Source organism: Colobus angolensis, unplaced genomic scaffold, assembly GCF_000951035.1.
Source record: "Colobus angolensis palliatus isolate OR3802 unplaced genomic scaffold, Cang.pa_1.0 Scaffold257, whole genome shotgun sequence".
Taxonomy (NCBI): Eukaryota; Metazoa; Chordata; class Mammalia; order Primates; family Cercopithecidae; genus Colobus; species Colobus angolensis.
The window spans coordinates 3,023,368-3,040,838 of record NW_012115788.1 but is presented as its reverse complement, the minus strand read 5'-3'; the positions used below and the strand labels follow the sequence as shown (position 1 = coordinate 3,040,838).

The following is a 17,471-nucleotide window of genomic DNA, read 5'->3' as shown; positions in this document are numbered from 1 at the left end:
CCTCCCCGCGATCCCAGCCTCTCCAGGCGCTGCTGGGCGCTGATTGGCGGCTGCGCTGACAGCAGGCGGGGCCTGGAAGTCGCGGCCAAGCCCGCCCTCGCGTATAAGCCCCTCTCAGCGCTCTCTCTCCATCTCTCCCCTCTCTTTCTCTCTCGCTGCTCCCTTCCTCCCTGTAACTGAACAGTGAAAATTCACATTGTGGATCCGCTAACAGGCACAGATGTCATGTGAAAACGCACATGCTCTGCCATCCACACCGCCTTTCTTTCTTTTCTTTCTGTTTCCTTTTTTCCCCCTTGCTCCTTCTCCTTCTTCTTTGTAACTAACAAAACCACCACCAACTCCTCCTCCTGCTGCTGCCCTTCCTCCTCCTCCTCAGTCCAAGTGATCACAAAAGAAATCTTCTGAGCCGGAGGCGGTGGCATTTTTAAAAAGCAAGCACATTGGAGAGAAAGAAAAAGAAAAACAAAACCAAAACAAAACCCAGGCACCAGACAGCCAGAACATTTTTTTTTCACCCTTCCTGAAAACAAACAAACAAACAAACAATCATCAAAACAGTCACCACCAACATCAAAACTGTTAACATAGCGGCAGCGACGGCAAACGTCACCCTGCGGCCACGGCGTCCGCCTAAAGGGATGGTTTTCTCGGCAGAGCAGCTCTTCGCCGACCACCTTCTTCACTCGTGCTGAGCGGGATTTTTGGGCTCTCCAGGGTTCGGGCTGGGAGCAGCTTCATGACTACGCGGAGCGGGAGAGCGGCCACACCATGCGAGGTAAGCGAGTCTGCCGGCACCGAGGCTCCCCGAGTCCGGCCAACTCCAGCCAGACGGGGAGATGGGGGAGGGGAGGGCACCCAGTCTAAGGGGAAAGAGGTTGCCCAGGCGCAGTTTCCCGAATTCGCTCTCGCAGGTGGGGCTGCAAATGGCCTGGGCGTAGAAAGTTGTGGGAAGGTGTTGATGCCTTTCGGGAGTTCTGGAGGAACGCGGGAGGGCGCTTTTTTGGAGAGGGGAGACAGGCTACTTGGTTCCTACCAGTCCTTGAGTTGCACTGAATCATTTTTGCTTTTCGCTCTCGGGTGCGGAAGCAGACGCGGGATGGAGAAAGCCGAGAGAGGGATGCCTCTGGACAGGAGCAGTTTGGAAGTGCCCCGCGCGCAGTGGTCCCCGGCCGGGGTTGGGCGCGCGGGGCGCACCGACCGGGGGCAGGGTGGACACGCGCGGGCACACACTCGCAAGATTACGAGGCCCACTAGCGTCCTGGCAAGCAGGCATGTCCCTTCGCAGGAATATCAAGCAGAAGAGCAGTGCTGCGAGGCTGGACGCGGCTGAGGGAACAGTTAGTTCTCTGGCGCGCGCCTTCGTGCAGGCGCTGCGCCCTGGCCAGGTCCTCGTGCCCGAGCCCGCGCGGCCCAGGGAGTAGTGCGACCCCGGAAAAGTTGTAATGAGAAAGTTCTGGAGGCTTGGAAAGGCCACACTACTCACGGCCGGAGAGCCATGGGCTCCGGCTCTTTTGTCAGATAAAGGGCCAGTAGTGGAAGGAGGTGCTGGTGCACCCTCGGGCCAGGACCCTCGCAGTCGCAGGCGATGGCGGCGGCGGGACCCCCGGGCGAGCTGGGGTCTGCGGGGATGCGCGCCCGGGACGGTAGCGTTACACCTGCTCCGGCTGGACTCTGGGCCTCTCGAAGGGCTGGCGGATGGCTTTCGGGAAGTCACTTGGTCTCCTCTCCTGCCTTGCCGGAGACCTCAGGTTTCCTTCGCTGTGCTCGGCCTTTCTTCACTCTTTTACTGAAGAGCCAGGCAGGTGTCCGCCTGACATGGGGATCTGTGCAAGCTCTGGGCACCCACCCCCACCCCCAGTCTCTCTTCCTGGCCACACCGCTGTTCATCGGGGGTTCTTCTCTATCCTTCTCAAGTACCCCTGGGTCTTGACAACAGAAAGTTAGTAACGGCCAGCTCCAGACCTTCCTGCATCCCAGACTCGGAGAGAGGTGGTCTAGGCAGGGAGCACTTGGGAGAGTTGGGATGCAATCACTGGTCTCCTCCTTCCATTGACTGTGATCCTCTCCCATCCACTCCCCCTGTTCCCCTCGAGGAGCACCCCAGGAGGCAGCGGGTCTCACTCCCACTCCCTCCCGCACGCGGTGAGCCCCGAGCCTGGACTCAAGGGTTTGCTGGCTGGATGCTGGGATGTGTCAGGAAAGGGAAGGAGAAGAAGGAACAGAGAGAGATTGTCCATGGGGGAGGGGGTTGACTGCAGATAAGAAACAAGGACGTCCTGATGGGATGGTCTTGATTGGTCGGTTCGCTGGGAGTGGGGCACCCGTGTGTGTGCGCGCTGGCTCCAGCCGATTGTACCGGTTGGGGGTTGGTTACATGCTCCACTGTCTAAATTCTTTCAAGAAACTATACTTGGGCAATTGGCGAGTAGAGAAGCTTGGCTTAGTAAGAGACGCCCAGTCTTTTGTTTTTCTTTTCTAGCCCATCTCACCATCCCATCCATTCTTTCGGTTTCACCACTTCTTCCCTTCTAACTTTCCCCCTGTGGCTGGGTTCATACTTTCTTGGAAACCATGCGCCACCTCAACTCGGACCCGGCACTAGGACCTAGGGCATAAAAGCCGCTCACTCCTTACATGGTAGAATGGAGTGCGGCGCGGGGTGGGGGTGGGTTGTAGCTTGATCTAGCCTCTCCTGAAGGAGCAGTTTGCAGATGACTGTCCAGGTTCGCCACGGCGGTCTCTTTGAGGACTCCAGAAGCTGGAAGGATTAAAAGCCAGGCGCTGGTCCTCATGCTTACCTTGAGAAAACCAGTTTAAGCCCACAGACCTATCCCAGAGGGCGCCAGCCTCGCCAGGCGTCCGAGGACCCCTTACAACTTCTAATTTGAGGCAGCTCTCAGGCGGCCTTAGGGGAACGCGCTGGAGAAAATGTAAGCTTAAAAGACGGCCAGGTCGCTCTATGGCCCTTCCTGGTTGCCCTTTCCTGACCCCTAGTGTCTTCCTTTACTACCTCTTCATATTATCTCCGGACAATGCCCTTCCGCAGTATGAGAGGCTGTTCCATAAGAATGGGATTGAGAAAAGATCCAGGCTACTCTGACGTCTTGTGGAGTTGGGGGTTGAACTTGAGAGTGAACTTGAGAAGTGAAAGCGCGAAAAGAATCAGCTTTCGCTCGTGCAGGGCTACTAAGCACCCTCTGTTGGGAGAGGGACCGTTTTAGACCTGGGCTTTAATGTGGGCCCACTCCATTTCCCTCCATCCACAAGCGCGCTTTCCATTCCCGGGTGGTCCTAGTTAGCGCCTGGGCTCCACAGTTTGCAGCTAACAACCGTCCTGAATCGGGGCGCTTTGCGCGATGGAAAGGTGATCTGGGATTCAGTGGTCTCCTTCGGGGCCAATCCAGCAAACCTATTCCCACCCCCTACTCCTCCCCCGCCTAGGGCACTTAAGAGACTTTATCCCCAGGGAAGCTACGGGGAAAAAAAGCGGTTAAGAGTCCCTGATCTTTGACGTCCTTGTCCTGTCCCAAGGCTGAACTGAGTCCCGGACACAGCGCGGTGGCTTACTCTGGCCTGGGGCTGAGGAGGTTGTATTTGGTGGCGCACAAATCCTTTCATCCTTTGTCTGTGAGAGGGTACCACAGAAGTTCCAGAGAGGCTTCTCCGTAGATTTCACTACTGAAAGGAATAACTTCTGAAGGCGGAAGGGAGGACCTTCCCTAGTGATGGGCCCATCACTAGGTGAGAAAGAAGTGAGCTGAGGTGTGGGTTTCAAGGGTCCTTCTTGAAAGATCTGTGGGCTGTTTATTACACAGGGGCGCGGAAATGGTCGGATTTTTCAGTCCTGCCTCCACGGAAAACCCCGCTTCCAAAAACAGGGGCACAGATGTCGTCGTAATCAATAGGTGATTGTCGCTGGGGCGGATTAGAAATCTGGTTTTATGCTTGCTATAAACAAGGATTGGGTCTGGCTTTTTTAAAGTCTAGTTTTCCTCTCTTATTTGCAGGTAGTTAATTTTTACTAAGTGCTAAACTTTAGAAAAGAGGCGGCTTGCTTTCAGAGGTATGGCAGCCCTTCAGAAGTATGGAGCTCTGAATGTCCTGCTGGCAGGGCCTTTAGATTTCCTGAACAAGTTCTCTCTCTTAATTTCCTCCACAAGTTCCAATTAAATATTTCTAACCAACATTCCACCTCCCGCAATTAAAAAAAACATTGCTGGAAGAACATCTCTGTTAGTAGTCCGTTAATAATTGCTCATTAAGTAATCATCAGTAAGCTGTCTTCATTCCAAGAAATGTAATTCAAACAGTTTAAAAGGAAATTCTGAAGCTGTATTTCAAGTATTGATGAAATAATATATAGTCATAAAAATAAAATATTTTCTTAAATGGTACCATCTAGTGACTCTGTCCTCCTTCCTCCCCCAGCATCACGGGTGAGTTTGTAACAAGTATTATGACACAGAAGTGCTTGACATACTGGACTTCTGGGATAGGTATTATTACCACCAAGGCTTTTACTTTTCAATATTTTCTAACAATCAGAAATTAGGAAACCAGGAGGAAAATGTAGATGAAGAAATTGAGCAGCAAACTTTATAAACCTGAGGGACACAAGATTAAAACTCCTTTGTTGACATTTACTTAAAACTTACTAATCTTTAGATTTTCCCTCAACCACAATATAGCTTTTGCTCATTAGAGAATCCCTAAAAGATGAGGTTTTGCATCATTATTAAAGTGGTTTATGTGATCATTTAACATACCTAAAAACATTATTTTATACTCTTAACCAAATATGAATATTAACATTTACTTATTCTGGCAGCAATTTGATAACACCAAACTATGATCAGCCATAAAAACAACTATTCAGGAGTGTATTTGCATAGATTATATTTGAAATGAAGTGTTTCCAAGCCATGAAACCTAATTTTACAGGAACAAAAATTTTATTACACCAAAAATTTACAAAGTTTTTGGGTTGGTCTTCATGAAAATGACATTTAATCTCATAATACCTACTTTTTTCCCCAAAAGTAGTGTATACACAATTGTCAACAGGGATTTAATATGATTTGATACACAAAGCTTTTCTACATAAAAAGATAAGTAAATTGCTTTTTCAGCTATGACATCACCTTTTATAAACCTGTATTCACCTTTTAGAAATACAAGATGGCCTATATGGTTTTTAGACCACTCATTACAGTAGTTCTAAGATATAAAAGTATAAATCACAGCACATTACTAGATTATTGCATTGCAATAAATAATATACCTCTAATTTAAAGTACATATTATAGCATTCAATTAATAGTTTCATATTATAACTTTAAAAATTATTAGTTAAAAAATTATATATGCATGGGTCTGCTGGGATTCTGCAAATTTGTATATAAAGTGAGGCTTAAAATTGTGAACAATAATATCAGTGCCACTGTGCATTGGTGAAATTTAAGCCTTACAAGTAAACATATTAGGAAATAAGAATTAATTCCAAAGTGAAGACTGTCAAATTCTGGCCAAATTGAAACACATCAAAGGTTCATGAGCACATACGTTGTGAGTGCAAAAGTTATTAGTGATTGAGGTGACATTCTAATAATATGAGGATAATTCCTTTAGACTAAACTATTTCTGTGTTTATTCGACAAAGACAAAAAAAAGGCTTTATTTATATTGGCATTAGTTTAATTAACATTAACAAAACATTTATTGTGATGTTAAAATATATAGAAAAGTAAATATTAGAAATGGAAATTGTGCTTAATAGTTAATGTATGTTTTTTATTCTAGATGCAGTTCTGTTATTCTATCTATTCATATCTAAAGGATAGAAATCAAGCCGACTAATGAAATAAGTCTTTTGTGATATAATGAATGATGACCTTTGATGAAATAAGCACTCTAAACAAAAAGTATTATTCCTGTAATTTTTTAATCATCTTCCAATTACAGCTTTTTGCAAATATTTATCTTACTTTGAATAGAATCTCTGACTTAACAGAATCCCCAGCAGATAATAGCAGTCTTTGGAGGCGTCTGTTGATACACACTGATACGCAATATGTATATGTATGTGCCTATAACCACCCACTCAGACAAGAAGAATGAATATTTGAGAGAGAAAATCATTCTTATCTTTGCTTTCACAATCCAGACTTCCAAACTCAAACATATTTAGAGAAACAGAAGCAACTTTCCAGAGCATTCAAAGGGAAGATATGAATACACGTGGTACTAGAGTCTCATAAAAAAGAAACTGTTAATAACATCTACTTATAAATAATCTACACAAAACTCCATTATACTACCTAATGATAATTAGAGGGAAAGGGAATCAAAGAATTCAGGACTGCCAAGTAAATAAAATATTCCCTCTCAAATTAAGCAACAAATTCATAGATAACAAGGTTTATGCCATGAATTTGAAGGATGTTTCCTTTGTAGCACAAGACAAAGGAAGCATAGAGGAATAAATATTGATTGAACTAATCATCTGATGAATAGAAATGAGATTTACCAGTGCACCAATATAATAGGCTATGTTAACTAGTTCTTTCATAGCGCATATGCTGCCCTTTCAACCCCTGACCCCATGCATTCAATTCTTAATGAGGGAAACCACAGGTGTTATAACGGCATTTATAGTGAATCAAGCTACATATAATAACCATGTGGTTAACTAATGGCACTGGGGGTAGATTCTTAGGAAAGGAAATATTATGAACATAATGTGACAAAATTATTGTATATTTCAAACCACCTAGATTTTTGGCTTGCTCAGGTAACCTCTAAAATATATCTATGTGGCCATTAATATCTCAAGTCCCAGATTTGGTGGCTCTGTAATAAGTGCAAATTTATTAGTGCATATCCGAGGAGCGAGAATTATTCAATAATATTCTGCCCACATTGTTGTACACCTTGCATAGTAAGCATTTAAAACATTAAAAAATAACACTTAGAAGGTACAGTATTTTATACTCAATATGTCATGCATGCTGCTTGGTTAGTAGTTATTTTATAAATTTTGTAAATAGATTACAACTTTATAGTAATAATTAAATGATACATTTTGTGTTAAATTTACATTAGGATATTCTTGTTACAGGCATGTTTTTACAAAAGCCAAACCGAACATCTTGCCTTTGCCAAAATATGAGGCTAAAATCTTACTCAAAAATATGCTCTTATAAAAGAACAAAAGTAATTTGCTTTGACTTTAGCATGTTCACCTCTGCAGAGTAAATATTTTATTAACTGGCTGGGTATGCTGACATTAAAATTACTAGAATGGGTATTTATTAATGTCATTTTTGTGTGTGATTAGTTATGATATCATGTGGTCCTGGTTTATATTTCTCCAATTTAGGGGAATCATGGACATCAGTAAAGAAAGATCAAATTAATCTGGTTGTTTACTAAATTATACTTTTCTTACTACCCTACTTATTACTTTGTGCTCATATAAACCAAATATCTTGGCACTGTGGAGTATATGAAAAACTCGGGACACCTAAAGAAAACTCTTACATAGTTTACCTCATAGTAAAGCTTATAGCAATAAATATGGCAATAAATTAATTTTAAATTGTGTATTTAAAAAATTCTCACTCAATTGCTCAATATAGAATTCTTCTTTTAAAGACTGCTACACCATTAACTGAATTTCACTAGATTATGTTGTAATCATGTGACAACCAGAATATACAATATTTTAGGACTGAATTAGATGTACAAATGGTATTCTGAATTTAAGCACAAAATTATCCTTAAAAAAGAAACAGCAAGAGCTTTTTAAAAAGGCCTTGGCATTTATAACCAGAACTTGGCATGAAATAAATGAGTATTATTAGCTGCAAAAAATGTAGATTTATTTAATTTTAATTTTCTGACCAGCTTTATTTTGTTTTGTTTTGTTTTAATATTTTCAAATACAAATGTCTCTCCTTATCTGAAACCAACTAAGCTTGATTCTCATCTGTTCTGAAAACTTTGTCAAACTCATTGATCAACTCATTTTTAGGAGCCCAAATTAAGTTATACTCTCAAGTACAAGAATGATACCATCTTCCCCAAAATATTTCAGTTTTAATTTTAAAAGGAATAAGCTTAAAGATGATGTCATCTTTTATAGTCATATATATAAAAATAAATGTATGTGACTCACATATTTATTTACTAAAGACTTATTGGATACATCCACCCAAAGTAAGGTACAGGGCTGAATCCCGGGGATGCTTAGACTGTCATAAAGCACAGTCATCTGTATAGTCAAAGCTAGGATCAAAGAGAAAGCACAATGGAACATGGCAAGAACGCTACCAGAAAGTCGGACTAGCTCTCAACGGGGAAGTGATGTTTGAGATAGGCCTCTAAAGATAAGTAAAGTAGAACTCCCTCTTTGGGTTAATTTGTTCATCATAAATGAGGTCTATTAAATTACTGTTAGTTGTACTCCCCAGTTGCCTTATATAGTTGGTGTTATGTGAAATTGAGTTTATAGTAGAACTATCCCAAAAAGAACATAATCTGACGTAGCACAGATAATAGTACTGCTCTCAAAACTTTTAGCAGTAAAATTATTCTCAAGTGACAATTGAAAAAAAATCCTTTAAATTTCTTTTAAAATTACAAAAAGAAAATATAATGAAGGTGAGATGAACATCAGTGTAAGGAAGAGGGTATAGCTTGTTTTTTAAAAAGTATCACCAAGAAAAAGGAAACGTAAAAATACTTTATAATATCCATATACGCTTGTTTTTATAAGGAAAATTCTTATTTATTTTTTTAAAAAGGAAATGGCAGATATATATTGAGTTTCATTTTCTTTAAAGTTCAAGCTATGATCTGAAAGTAGTGATATCTGCTCTGGAGAGGATCTTAGATTACTAGATATCAAGTAGAATAAAATCCATTGAAGTAATAGAGTACGTAGGCCATAGCTGAGGGCCATAGTGATGTTCTTTAAACTCTCCCATTCCACATACTTGGATATAACACTGTACCCTGAAAATTAAGTTATAAAGTCAACACATAGTGTTCTTGCTGACTTTTGAGCTATTCTCTTTCTTCAGCATATTTAAAGAAGGAAAATTCTGGAGACTCTTAGTAATAAAAATCTGAGTGTGAGAGGCAAATATTAGCTGGTTCCACCCCAGCACTGTGAGTGAGCTGCTGATCAGGCTGGAAAAAGTGTCCGCTACAGTCCTCAGTTAAAGCTCTGTCATTTCGAAAGGATAGTTTGTCATTCTGGTCTTAGACATTAGCTCTTGTGAACTGAGTTAACATGGGTCCTCATACTAATGTCTGATCTACTCTGAAACACTGGTAAAATCAAATGTCTGAGACCACAAAGCTGAAAAACAGGCTCTGAGCTGGGATGAACTCACATAAGTAAATGCCTCCATTTAAAACTTGCAAGCAGCCAAATTGTCACTCTTGGCCATAACCCTCTGCATTAGCATGAATCTCATCTTCAAATTTCCACATAGTGGGCAAGACCACACAGTCATACCTTTTAAGTCTTGAAACATAAATAATTGTTTTAAATGCTGAGTATTCATAGAATATATTAGACTAAGGAATTGTGCCCTTCTGTTGTAACGATATCCACATAACATAGTGGCTGTGGTACTTCCAGTTTTTTTCTTGCAAATAGAAGAATTCAAAAACTGCATGAATGATTCCATTTCCTGAGGTTTTTCCAAAAAGGCTTGGAAGGCCCCTGTAACTTTTACTAGCCTTGATTAAACAGCTATTTAATAAGACAATCAGTTTTCTGGACACTCATTCCCCCACCCCTTATTGCAATTTGTCTCTGGTGTTCCTAGGTTATGTGACAATGGACACATAGAACCACTTCATGTTATGCCTGGGCCAGTGTACTATTCTGGTTGGTGAATGGAGGCTAAACCCTTGGAGAACAGTTGTTTTACTTAAAGTGTTACATATAACGTGACTCTAGTGTTTTTACTCTAGCTTTTATGTAAATATGCGTCATACTTAGTAAACAGTAAACCGCTATTTTGGTTTTTCCATTAAAAAGCAATTTAAAGACAATCTTGTTAAATAGGATCTAAATGTGTTGTTGCCAGTAATTAGCTCTGAGAACATGAAATGCAGACATACGATTTTTATTTGCCTAGTGTAATGAAAATAAGTAAAACCAGTTGTATTAGACAAGCTACATTTAAAAAGTGTCATTTTACCTGTCCAAGGAAAGGACCACATAGGGCTTCATGTGGGTTTGTAATTTGCATTAGTATGAAAACTCATATTCTAAGTGTCCAAAGTAAAAATTTTATCATATAGCTTGAATCAGAATAAACACTCAAATCATATTTAACCATCCAGCAGCTGCTGACTTCCAGAGTCCAGAACTAAACAATAACACACAAGTTTCAAGAACTTAGACATACTGAGTTCCTAATGAATAATTGGCTTTCATTATCATTGTCAGGACAAATAATAAAATTATTACACAGAACATTTCCTGTTAACTTGTATATAAATTGTGCCTGGCACATGCAAAGGAATTAAAGACTTTTAAAGAAAGGAGAAGAAACCTTGTTCCAAGTTTCCACAGTTGTTGAGTATGAGCAAATGCCACACAGTCTGGTAGAATAGAGGAACATTTGTTCAGGAAAAACACATCATATCGTTAAGGTACATGCTTCTTGGCAATAGTTTGTTTTTGACAAAAATAAAATATTTTAAATAAATTATTTAGAATTTTTTAGGATCCCAACTTATTAATCTGTTTGCTCTAAAATTAAATTTAAAACAAACAGTTCAATATGCTGACTTTTTTTCCCACTTAAATGCTGGCTACTTTTTAATAAGCTTAATTCTAAGCACTTTTATCCTTGCATATATACTTTCATTCTTGTGATTTAAAAAAAAAGTTAAGTACCAAAGGAAAAGAGCTTTTGGAGTAAATTATCCCAAAGACAACTCAGAAATATCCTAGTCAGACAGCATTAATACCCTTCCAGTTGTGTTTTTACTTTGTTTACTAATATTACCAAAGATAAGTTCTGGCTGTTGCTCATGTCAGAATAAATTAAAATTTATGTGATTGGCGTTAGAAAGTGTTCTTTTGTAACAAAATAAATTGATTTGGAATTTTTTCCACCAAAATTGTACTGTATCCTTATGTTCATTAATGATTTTTGAAAGATCATCTAACATGGTTGATTTGTGTACTGATTAAGAGTAAAAAACATGCTTTTTAAAAATAAAAGAATGCTTTAAAAGTAAAGGGAAATATCTGACAGAGTTGTAGGTGACCCCTTCTATAGTGAAGAAGTTTTAAATGCAACTCAGCGAATCTTAACTATTGAACACTTATGATGTCTAAGACGCAATATCCTCCAAGGTAACAGTCTCAAGCACAACAAAACTACATTTCTTATAAAACTCTTAATGAATTCCTTAGATAATATTTGTTTCATTTGAATTTCTCAAATGTTCAATATTAATTATGTCCCGTTTTCTTAAATGAGAAAAATCGATGACATTTGTTGAAAGAGTCTAATACCAAAATTTGACTGGAAACAAAGGTTCCTGCCTCCAAATCCAGTTCTATTTTTATTAATCTATGCTCTCTCTCTCTCTCTCGCCATACTATTTTTTGCCACCCCTGTATTGATAGTAGATATCCCTAATCAATCATGGCATTAATACTTGCTAAGTCCGAATGCAACCTCTGCTACCATTTGGCCAGCACTGGCCCTTAAGATAAAACTTGTTACCACAACTCTCACCAGTGTTTTGACCACATAAAGAATAGAGAATAATACAGTAAAACTATTACTTAATCACAAGACCCCCTCGGATAAACCATAGCTCTCCACAGCTTTCACTCCCAAAATAATGATAATGGCGTTTACCAATCTGAGGAAAAACTAAAATAAAATAAGTATTATGGAAACATCTACAGATTCTACACTGGATCTGTCTAGTCAAAATAATAACAAATTCAATGTATAAGTGGTACATTTTTTATCTTTCCATAATTATTCCCTTGAAAGTTCCAAATATTTAATTTAATAAACAAATAGATCTCCTTTTGTATGGACTTCAAAATTTTGAAAAAATTGTATATTTATAGATTTTTTTCCTCACTAAGAATCTGTATCCACTTTAAGGCAGCAATTTTGTCAGAAATAGCTATGAAGACAATAAAAAAAATTATCTTCCTTCAATAGCCAACATACACTTTTAGTTTGTGATGTGAATGCACTCATTTGACCCTCAGCTTGTCAATTCTTTCCTCTAGTTTTTACGCCTGTTAAGAGGAAGGTTCTCTATCTTCAGCTATAAGCATTTCAATGAAAAAAACTATGTTAACAGCCTAGCATACCACCATTTATCCACCTGAGTTTAATTAATTTTGTCTGATTGACTGAGACTGGAACTCTCATCAACACACTATTTATATCAAAGGCCTATTATCATCCTTCTATGTCATGTACAAGCATAAGATGTTTTCTTAAGGAAAGAACCTTGACAACATTAGGAAAGTGCCATGTCTAATTGTGCCCAACATTATAAAGAAAAATTAAATTTGACATTAATTCTAAAGAAATGCAGAGTTCTGCTCCTCCTTAACAATATTGCAATTTAATTTGTTTTGCATTTTGGCTGAAACATAATATTCCTTACATCAAGCTATCATTTATGTGATTAATTTTTACGCTTTCAAACGAAGTTTATTTGCAATTCTTTAAAGCACAGTTATTAGTCTACTGTTAGTGATTTTTCAGCCCTCTTTAATGTAAACTGTACTATAAAAAACATAGCTTGAAATGCCAACCCTACGCTGTCATTTATTCTGCAGGACTCCAACTGATCGTATTATAGAATGGTCCTGACACCCACAACTTGACTAAATTTGACCACAGATGCTATTAGAAAGAAAATGAGCCACATTGGGTTCTCTTCATCTTATATTTAGTATCTACTGTGTTTAACGATATCAGGTTGAAAAGACTGCACACTTATCTCAGGTGATCCTCTTTGTTTCACGGCATGTAAAATATCTTCTTTGCTTGCTCTGTTTTAGATATAGTGGTATGTTTCCTCATATTCACTAATTCTGTCAGTCTGTGTTCTGCAGCTGCTCTTAAAGAAAATTCTGAAAACATTTAAGAGAGGAACTATGTAAACCTGAGAGGAGCTGACAGATGCAGTCTCATCTCTACAAATGTAATAGCAGTTAAAATGTATAATAATCTCTTGCCTGTGTTTCGTACTTTATAGTTCTCGATAAGCTCATGTAGCCACTGTCTAAATGACACACACAGCAATCTTTTGAGATACTTAGGACAGGTATGAATAGGAATGTGCCCAGAGTAGCTAGACTAAAGAAAACTCTAAAATATAAAAGAGCGCTTTTTAAACAGATTTAAAATGCAGTTTCCACACTTCAAAAAATTGTACCAAATCAAAAATATAAATATTTGATTTATAAAAGGAGGAAATATAAGTGGTTAATAAACATTTTAAAAAAAGAGCTCAACTTCACTTATTAAAGAATGCAAACAGAATGAGTAGCATCTTCACCTGTCAAACAATAGCAGTTGTGATGACACCCTCATATTCTGTAGCAGGAATTTATAGTGGTACAGTCTTTTAACTTAAACCCTTAAAAATACCATACTCTTTAGCCCAGTAATTCACCTTCTGGGATCTTTCCAAAGAACTAAACTAAAGCACAAAAAAGACTTTATACCTAAAGACCTGTTCCTAAAAACGTATTGCAGCCTCACCATGATGTTTTCAATATACAGGAAAACCTTAGTTGTAATATTCTTTACCACATACTTTCATGTAATATGTATTCACTGTATATACTATTATATACTCGTGATGTATTCAATGTACTTCACTAGCCTTAAATATCTACATGTACTTAATCATTTATTTTAGGTACCGAGGATAAAATGGTGAGCAAAAAGGACATTATCCTGACCACTAAGCATAAAGACTAACAAAAAATAAGTAAAATGCAAAATTGTATGTACTATATGACTTAAATTATATAAAAATCCATAAAACAGCAATTGAAGAAAACATAAAACTGTTAAAAATCAACCCTTGATATTAACATTTTAGAAACTATTTTCTTCTTCTTCTTTTTTTTTTTTCTATCCTTTCAAATTTTCCCACAGAGTCTCTGTAGATCAGCTGTAAGTGTCAAAGTGTGGGAGGCACAGTGGCCCAGGCCTGTGGTCCTGGTGCGTAAGGAGTCTAGGCCAGGAGTTCAAGACCAGCCTAGGCAACATAGCAAGCCCTCATCTATATAGCAAAAGAAAATTTTTTTAAAAAAGTGTCAAAGTGAATGAATGCTCAATTACTCTGGCATAGTAATAAGGCTATGCTTTATCTTTCACTCATTGTGTTTTAGCTCTTCCGTTTGCCTGAGGTCATCTAGTATGATGATAAGGTTAAAGTTGAAAGTTTGATGGCAATTAACTGATTTGGCATTGGCACAACTACTCTTTCCTTTGTCATCCAACATTCATCAAGGATCTATTACATACCTGACACTATCTTAAGTTTTGAAGATGCACAGGTGAATAGAATCCCATCCCATACTCTCAAGACCTTAGAGTCTGGTCTTTTTGAGAATCATATATTACAATTCACAATAGGTACTAGAAATAGCAATAATACAAGTGATAATAATAATAATAATAATAAGATGAATTTAAAAAAACTTTTTCCATCATTGAGAAAAGAAGAATTCTGCCTTATTAAATTCTTTAACAGTGGATTAATACCGCTCTTTTTGTCTCTAAAGGCTCATAATTGGGGAAATTTATTTTAAATGTTAGAGGAAAGATCAGGATACTCATACAAAAAAATTAGTCTGCTTGCTTTCAATTTGTCTTTATTAAACTAGCTCGTATCTATCCCCTGACAAAGCTGCAAGATTGCAATTCCTAAGGATGTTAAAGAATGCCAACACATACATACAACACATATAAGACGAATGATGAATTGATTCCCACTGGCGGAGCTGTGGGAATGCTTTAAATATTCCTACACTCTGTGGTAAATGAAGAATCTCAATTTGCTCATAAGACTGTTACAAACTCATTGCTATTTAGTAGGGCAGAATTCACTATGATGTTCACTGCTAAAGTAGTCTTCATATATTAGTACTAACACCCCTAATGCAGTTATTCAAAACAGGCAGTGATTTTGCCCTGCAGGAGATATATGACAATATCTAGAACAATGTGGAGTTGTCACAACTAAGAAGATGCTGCTAATGTCCCATAGGTAGAGGTCAGGAATGCTGTTAAACGTCCTGCAATATACAAGACAGCCCACAAAGCAAAGAACCATCTTGTCCAAAATGCCCGTAATGTTGAGATTGAGAAATGTTGCCCTAGGACTATATGAAGGTTTTCTGAGTAGAATCATTTTAGGATCCTTAGTTTATTGTGTGTATTCTCTGAGAAAGCTGCTTCCTCTTTTCTGCCTCCCCCTTTACAATAATCTCACTTCCACTCCATGAAAGAAAGATTGAACTCTCTCACTCATTTCAAATTTATTATGTGCATGGTTCCCAACATGGAAAACTTCCACTGCAGTAAAAAACAGACAATTTGAAATACTGATTTTGATGTTGAGAAAATGAGTGATTTTAATGAATGAGCAAAATCGTCTTTTGCAAGTCAGGTAGTTTACTTTCAATGAAATTGAAGGAAGATGTATTCAAATTCTCAGTTATTGGTCATTAAAAATAGTTTTTGATAATAGAATGCTATGTGAATGCTATGTGATTTGAGGCATATATCTCAGAATGAGTTTAAAGAAGTGAGTTCAATTGCTATGGCAAAATTAGTTCCACTTTCCTCTGCATATTTATGTGAATAAGTTTTTCAACACTTGCATTCCTAAAAACAAAACATAAATAGAATCGATGTGAAACCCCATTACATTCTAGTAGTAAATAATAGTCAAGCAAAAGTACCAGAATTAAGTGAAAGAAAAAAACCTCACTCTGGTCCATTAAAAGATAAATTTTCTTTTAATATTTACTATTATATTTAGTATTAGGTTGATGCAAAAGTTATTGCAGTTTTTGCCATTACTTCAGCAAAAACCACCATAACTTTTGCACCGACCTAGTAAGTATAAAATTTGTAATGTATGTATGTGATTTTTATCGATTGTGTTCTAGTGATAATGACAATAATTCAATCTAGAAGGAATTTTAACTCAGAACTTGTGTTCACAGAGGAAAAAAATGGTTAAATCTAAAATATATACTTTTTTTGGAGAGAGGTATAACCTAGTAATTTTCAAACATGAGAATTCAGACATTAGAATAAAATCATGTGCAGGAAGTGAAAGCATGAATTCAAGGAGAAAAGTAGATATTGTAAAATCCCTGTAAAAAGTTTGTTTATGCATTTTCTTTTCAAATGTATGATATGGCTATTAAAACATTTTGAGATTTAGATTCTATGGGTATATTTAAATAGAAACTCATTAGTTCTATTTTAATATTTAAAATCTAAAATGCTTCAAAAATTACATGCTTTGCAGTGTTATTGTATATACTATGTAATCTGCTTTTACAATAGTTCTGAAATAGAAAAGAATGCCGTGGGTCCCATGATTCCTGTTCCACAGTGGTCAGCCATGGTTTTTCTGGTCCATATTAACACAGTATCCTTATTACTTAGAAACTGCATTAGTCAAGTACTTGGGCAACAACTATTTCAAACTCTTTAAAGAACCCAGAATGATCATTCTTCATTAACTTTTCTTAGATGACCAGGCACAATCATATCTGAGCAGCTTTGGACAACAGCTACTGCTTATTTCACTCAAGTTTTTTAAAGTGCTAGTTTTCTGCAGAAATTGTGAATAACTACCAACCTCAGAATCAGCAACCCTGAAATCAAAACAGTATCCTCCTCAAAGAGACGCTTCAGTACATTCCTCTAGACCACATATCTGTAAACTTTTATGTAAAACCCCAAATAGTAAATATTCTAGACTTTGTGGCCCATGTGGTCTCTTTTGCTCTGACATTGTAGCATAAAATGTCAGAGTAGCACAAACATAGCCACAGTCAATGTGTAAATGAACAATCATGGCAATCTTCCAATAAAACTTTATTTACAAAAACAGGTGGCAGGTTTAATTGGAGTGGGCAGTAGTTTGCTGACCCCAACACTTGACTATCAAGTCCCTAAAGACAGGTTATATGTCTTATTGAACTTAGTATTCCCATCACCTACCACAAAACCTGAAATTCAATAAATGTTGAATAAATGAGTAGAAGTATTTAAGCCTTAAGAGGATAACAGTATATTTAAAATATGCTAAATGATATTTATATAAGATATATTTAATAAATCTTATTTCATATATCTTATATAAATAACATAAAATAAAAAATATAAGGTGTGGTAGTTAGCTGTGTGAGTGAT

The 17,471-nt window shown here is 37.8% G+C and overlaps 1 protein-coding gene across 1 annotated transcript in view; it reads left to right on the top strand.

Moving 5' to 3' along the window:
• Nucleotides 1-111: 111 nt before the first annotated feature.
• The window catches only part of RORB (RAR-related orphan receptor B), a 190,607-nt gene continuing 173,247 nt past the window's right edge, over nt 112-17,471 (top strand). Inside the window, exon 1 of the mRNA XM_011947025.1 lies at nt 112-778. Coding sequence (XP_011802415.1) covers nt 772-778 — 7 coding nt within the window. The 5' untranslated portion in view covers nt 112-771. The remainder of the gene's footprint in view (nt 779-17,471) is intronic.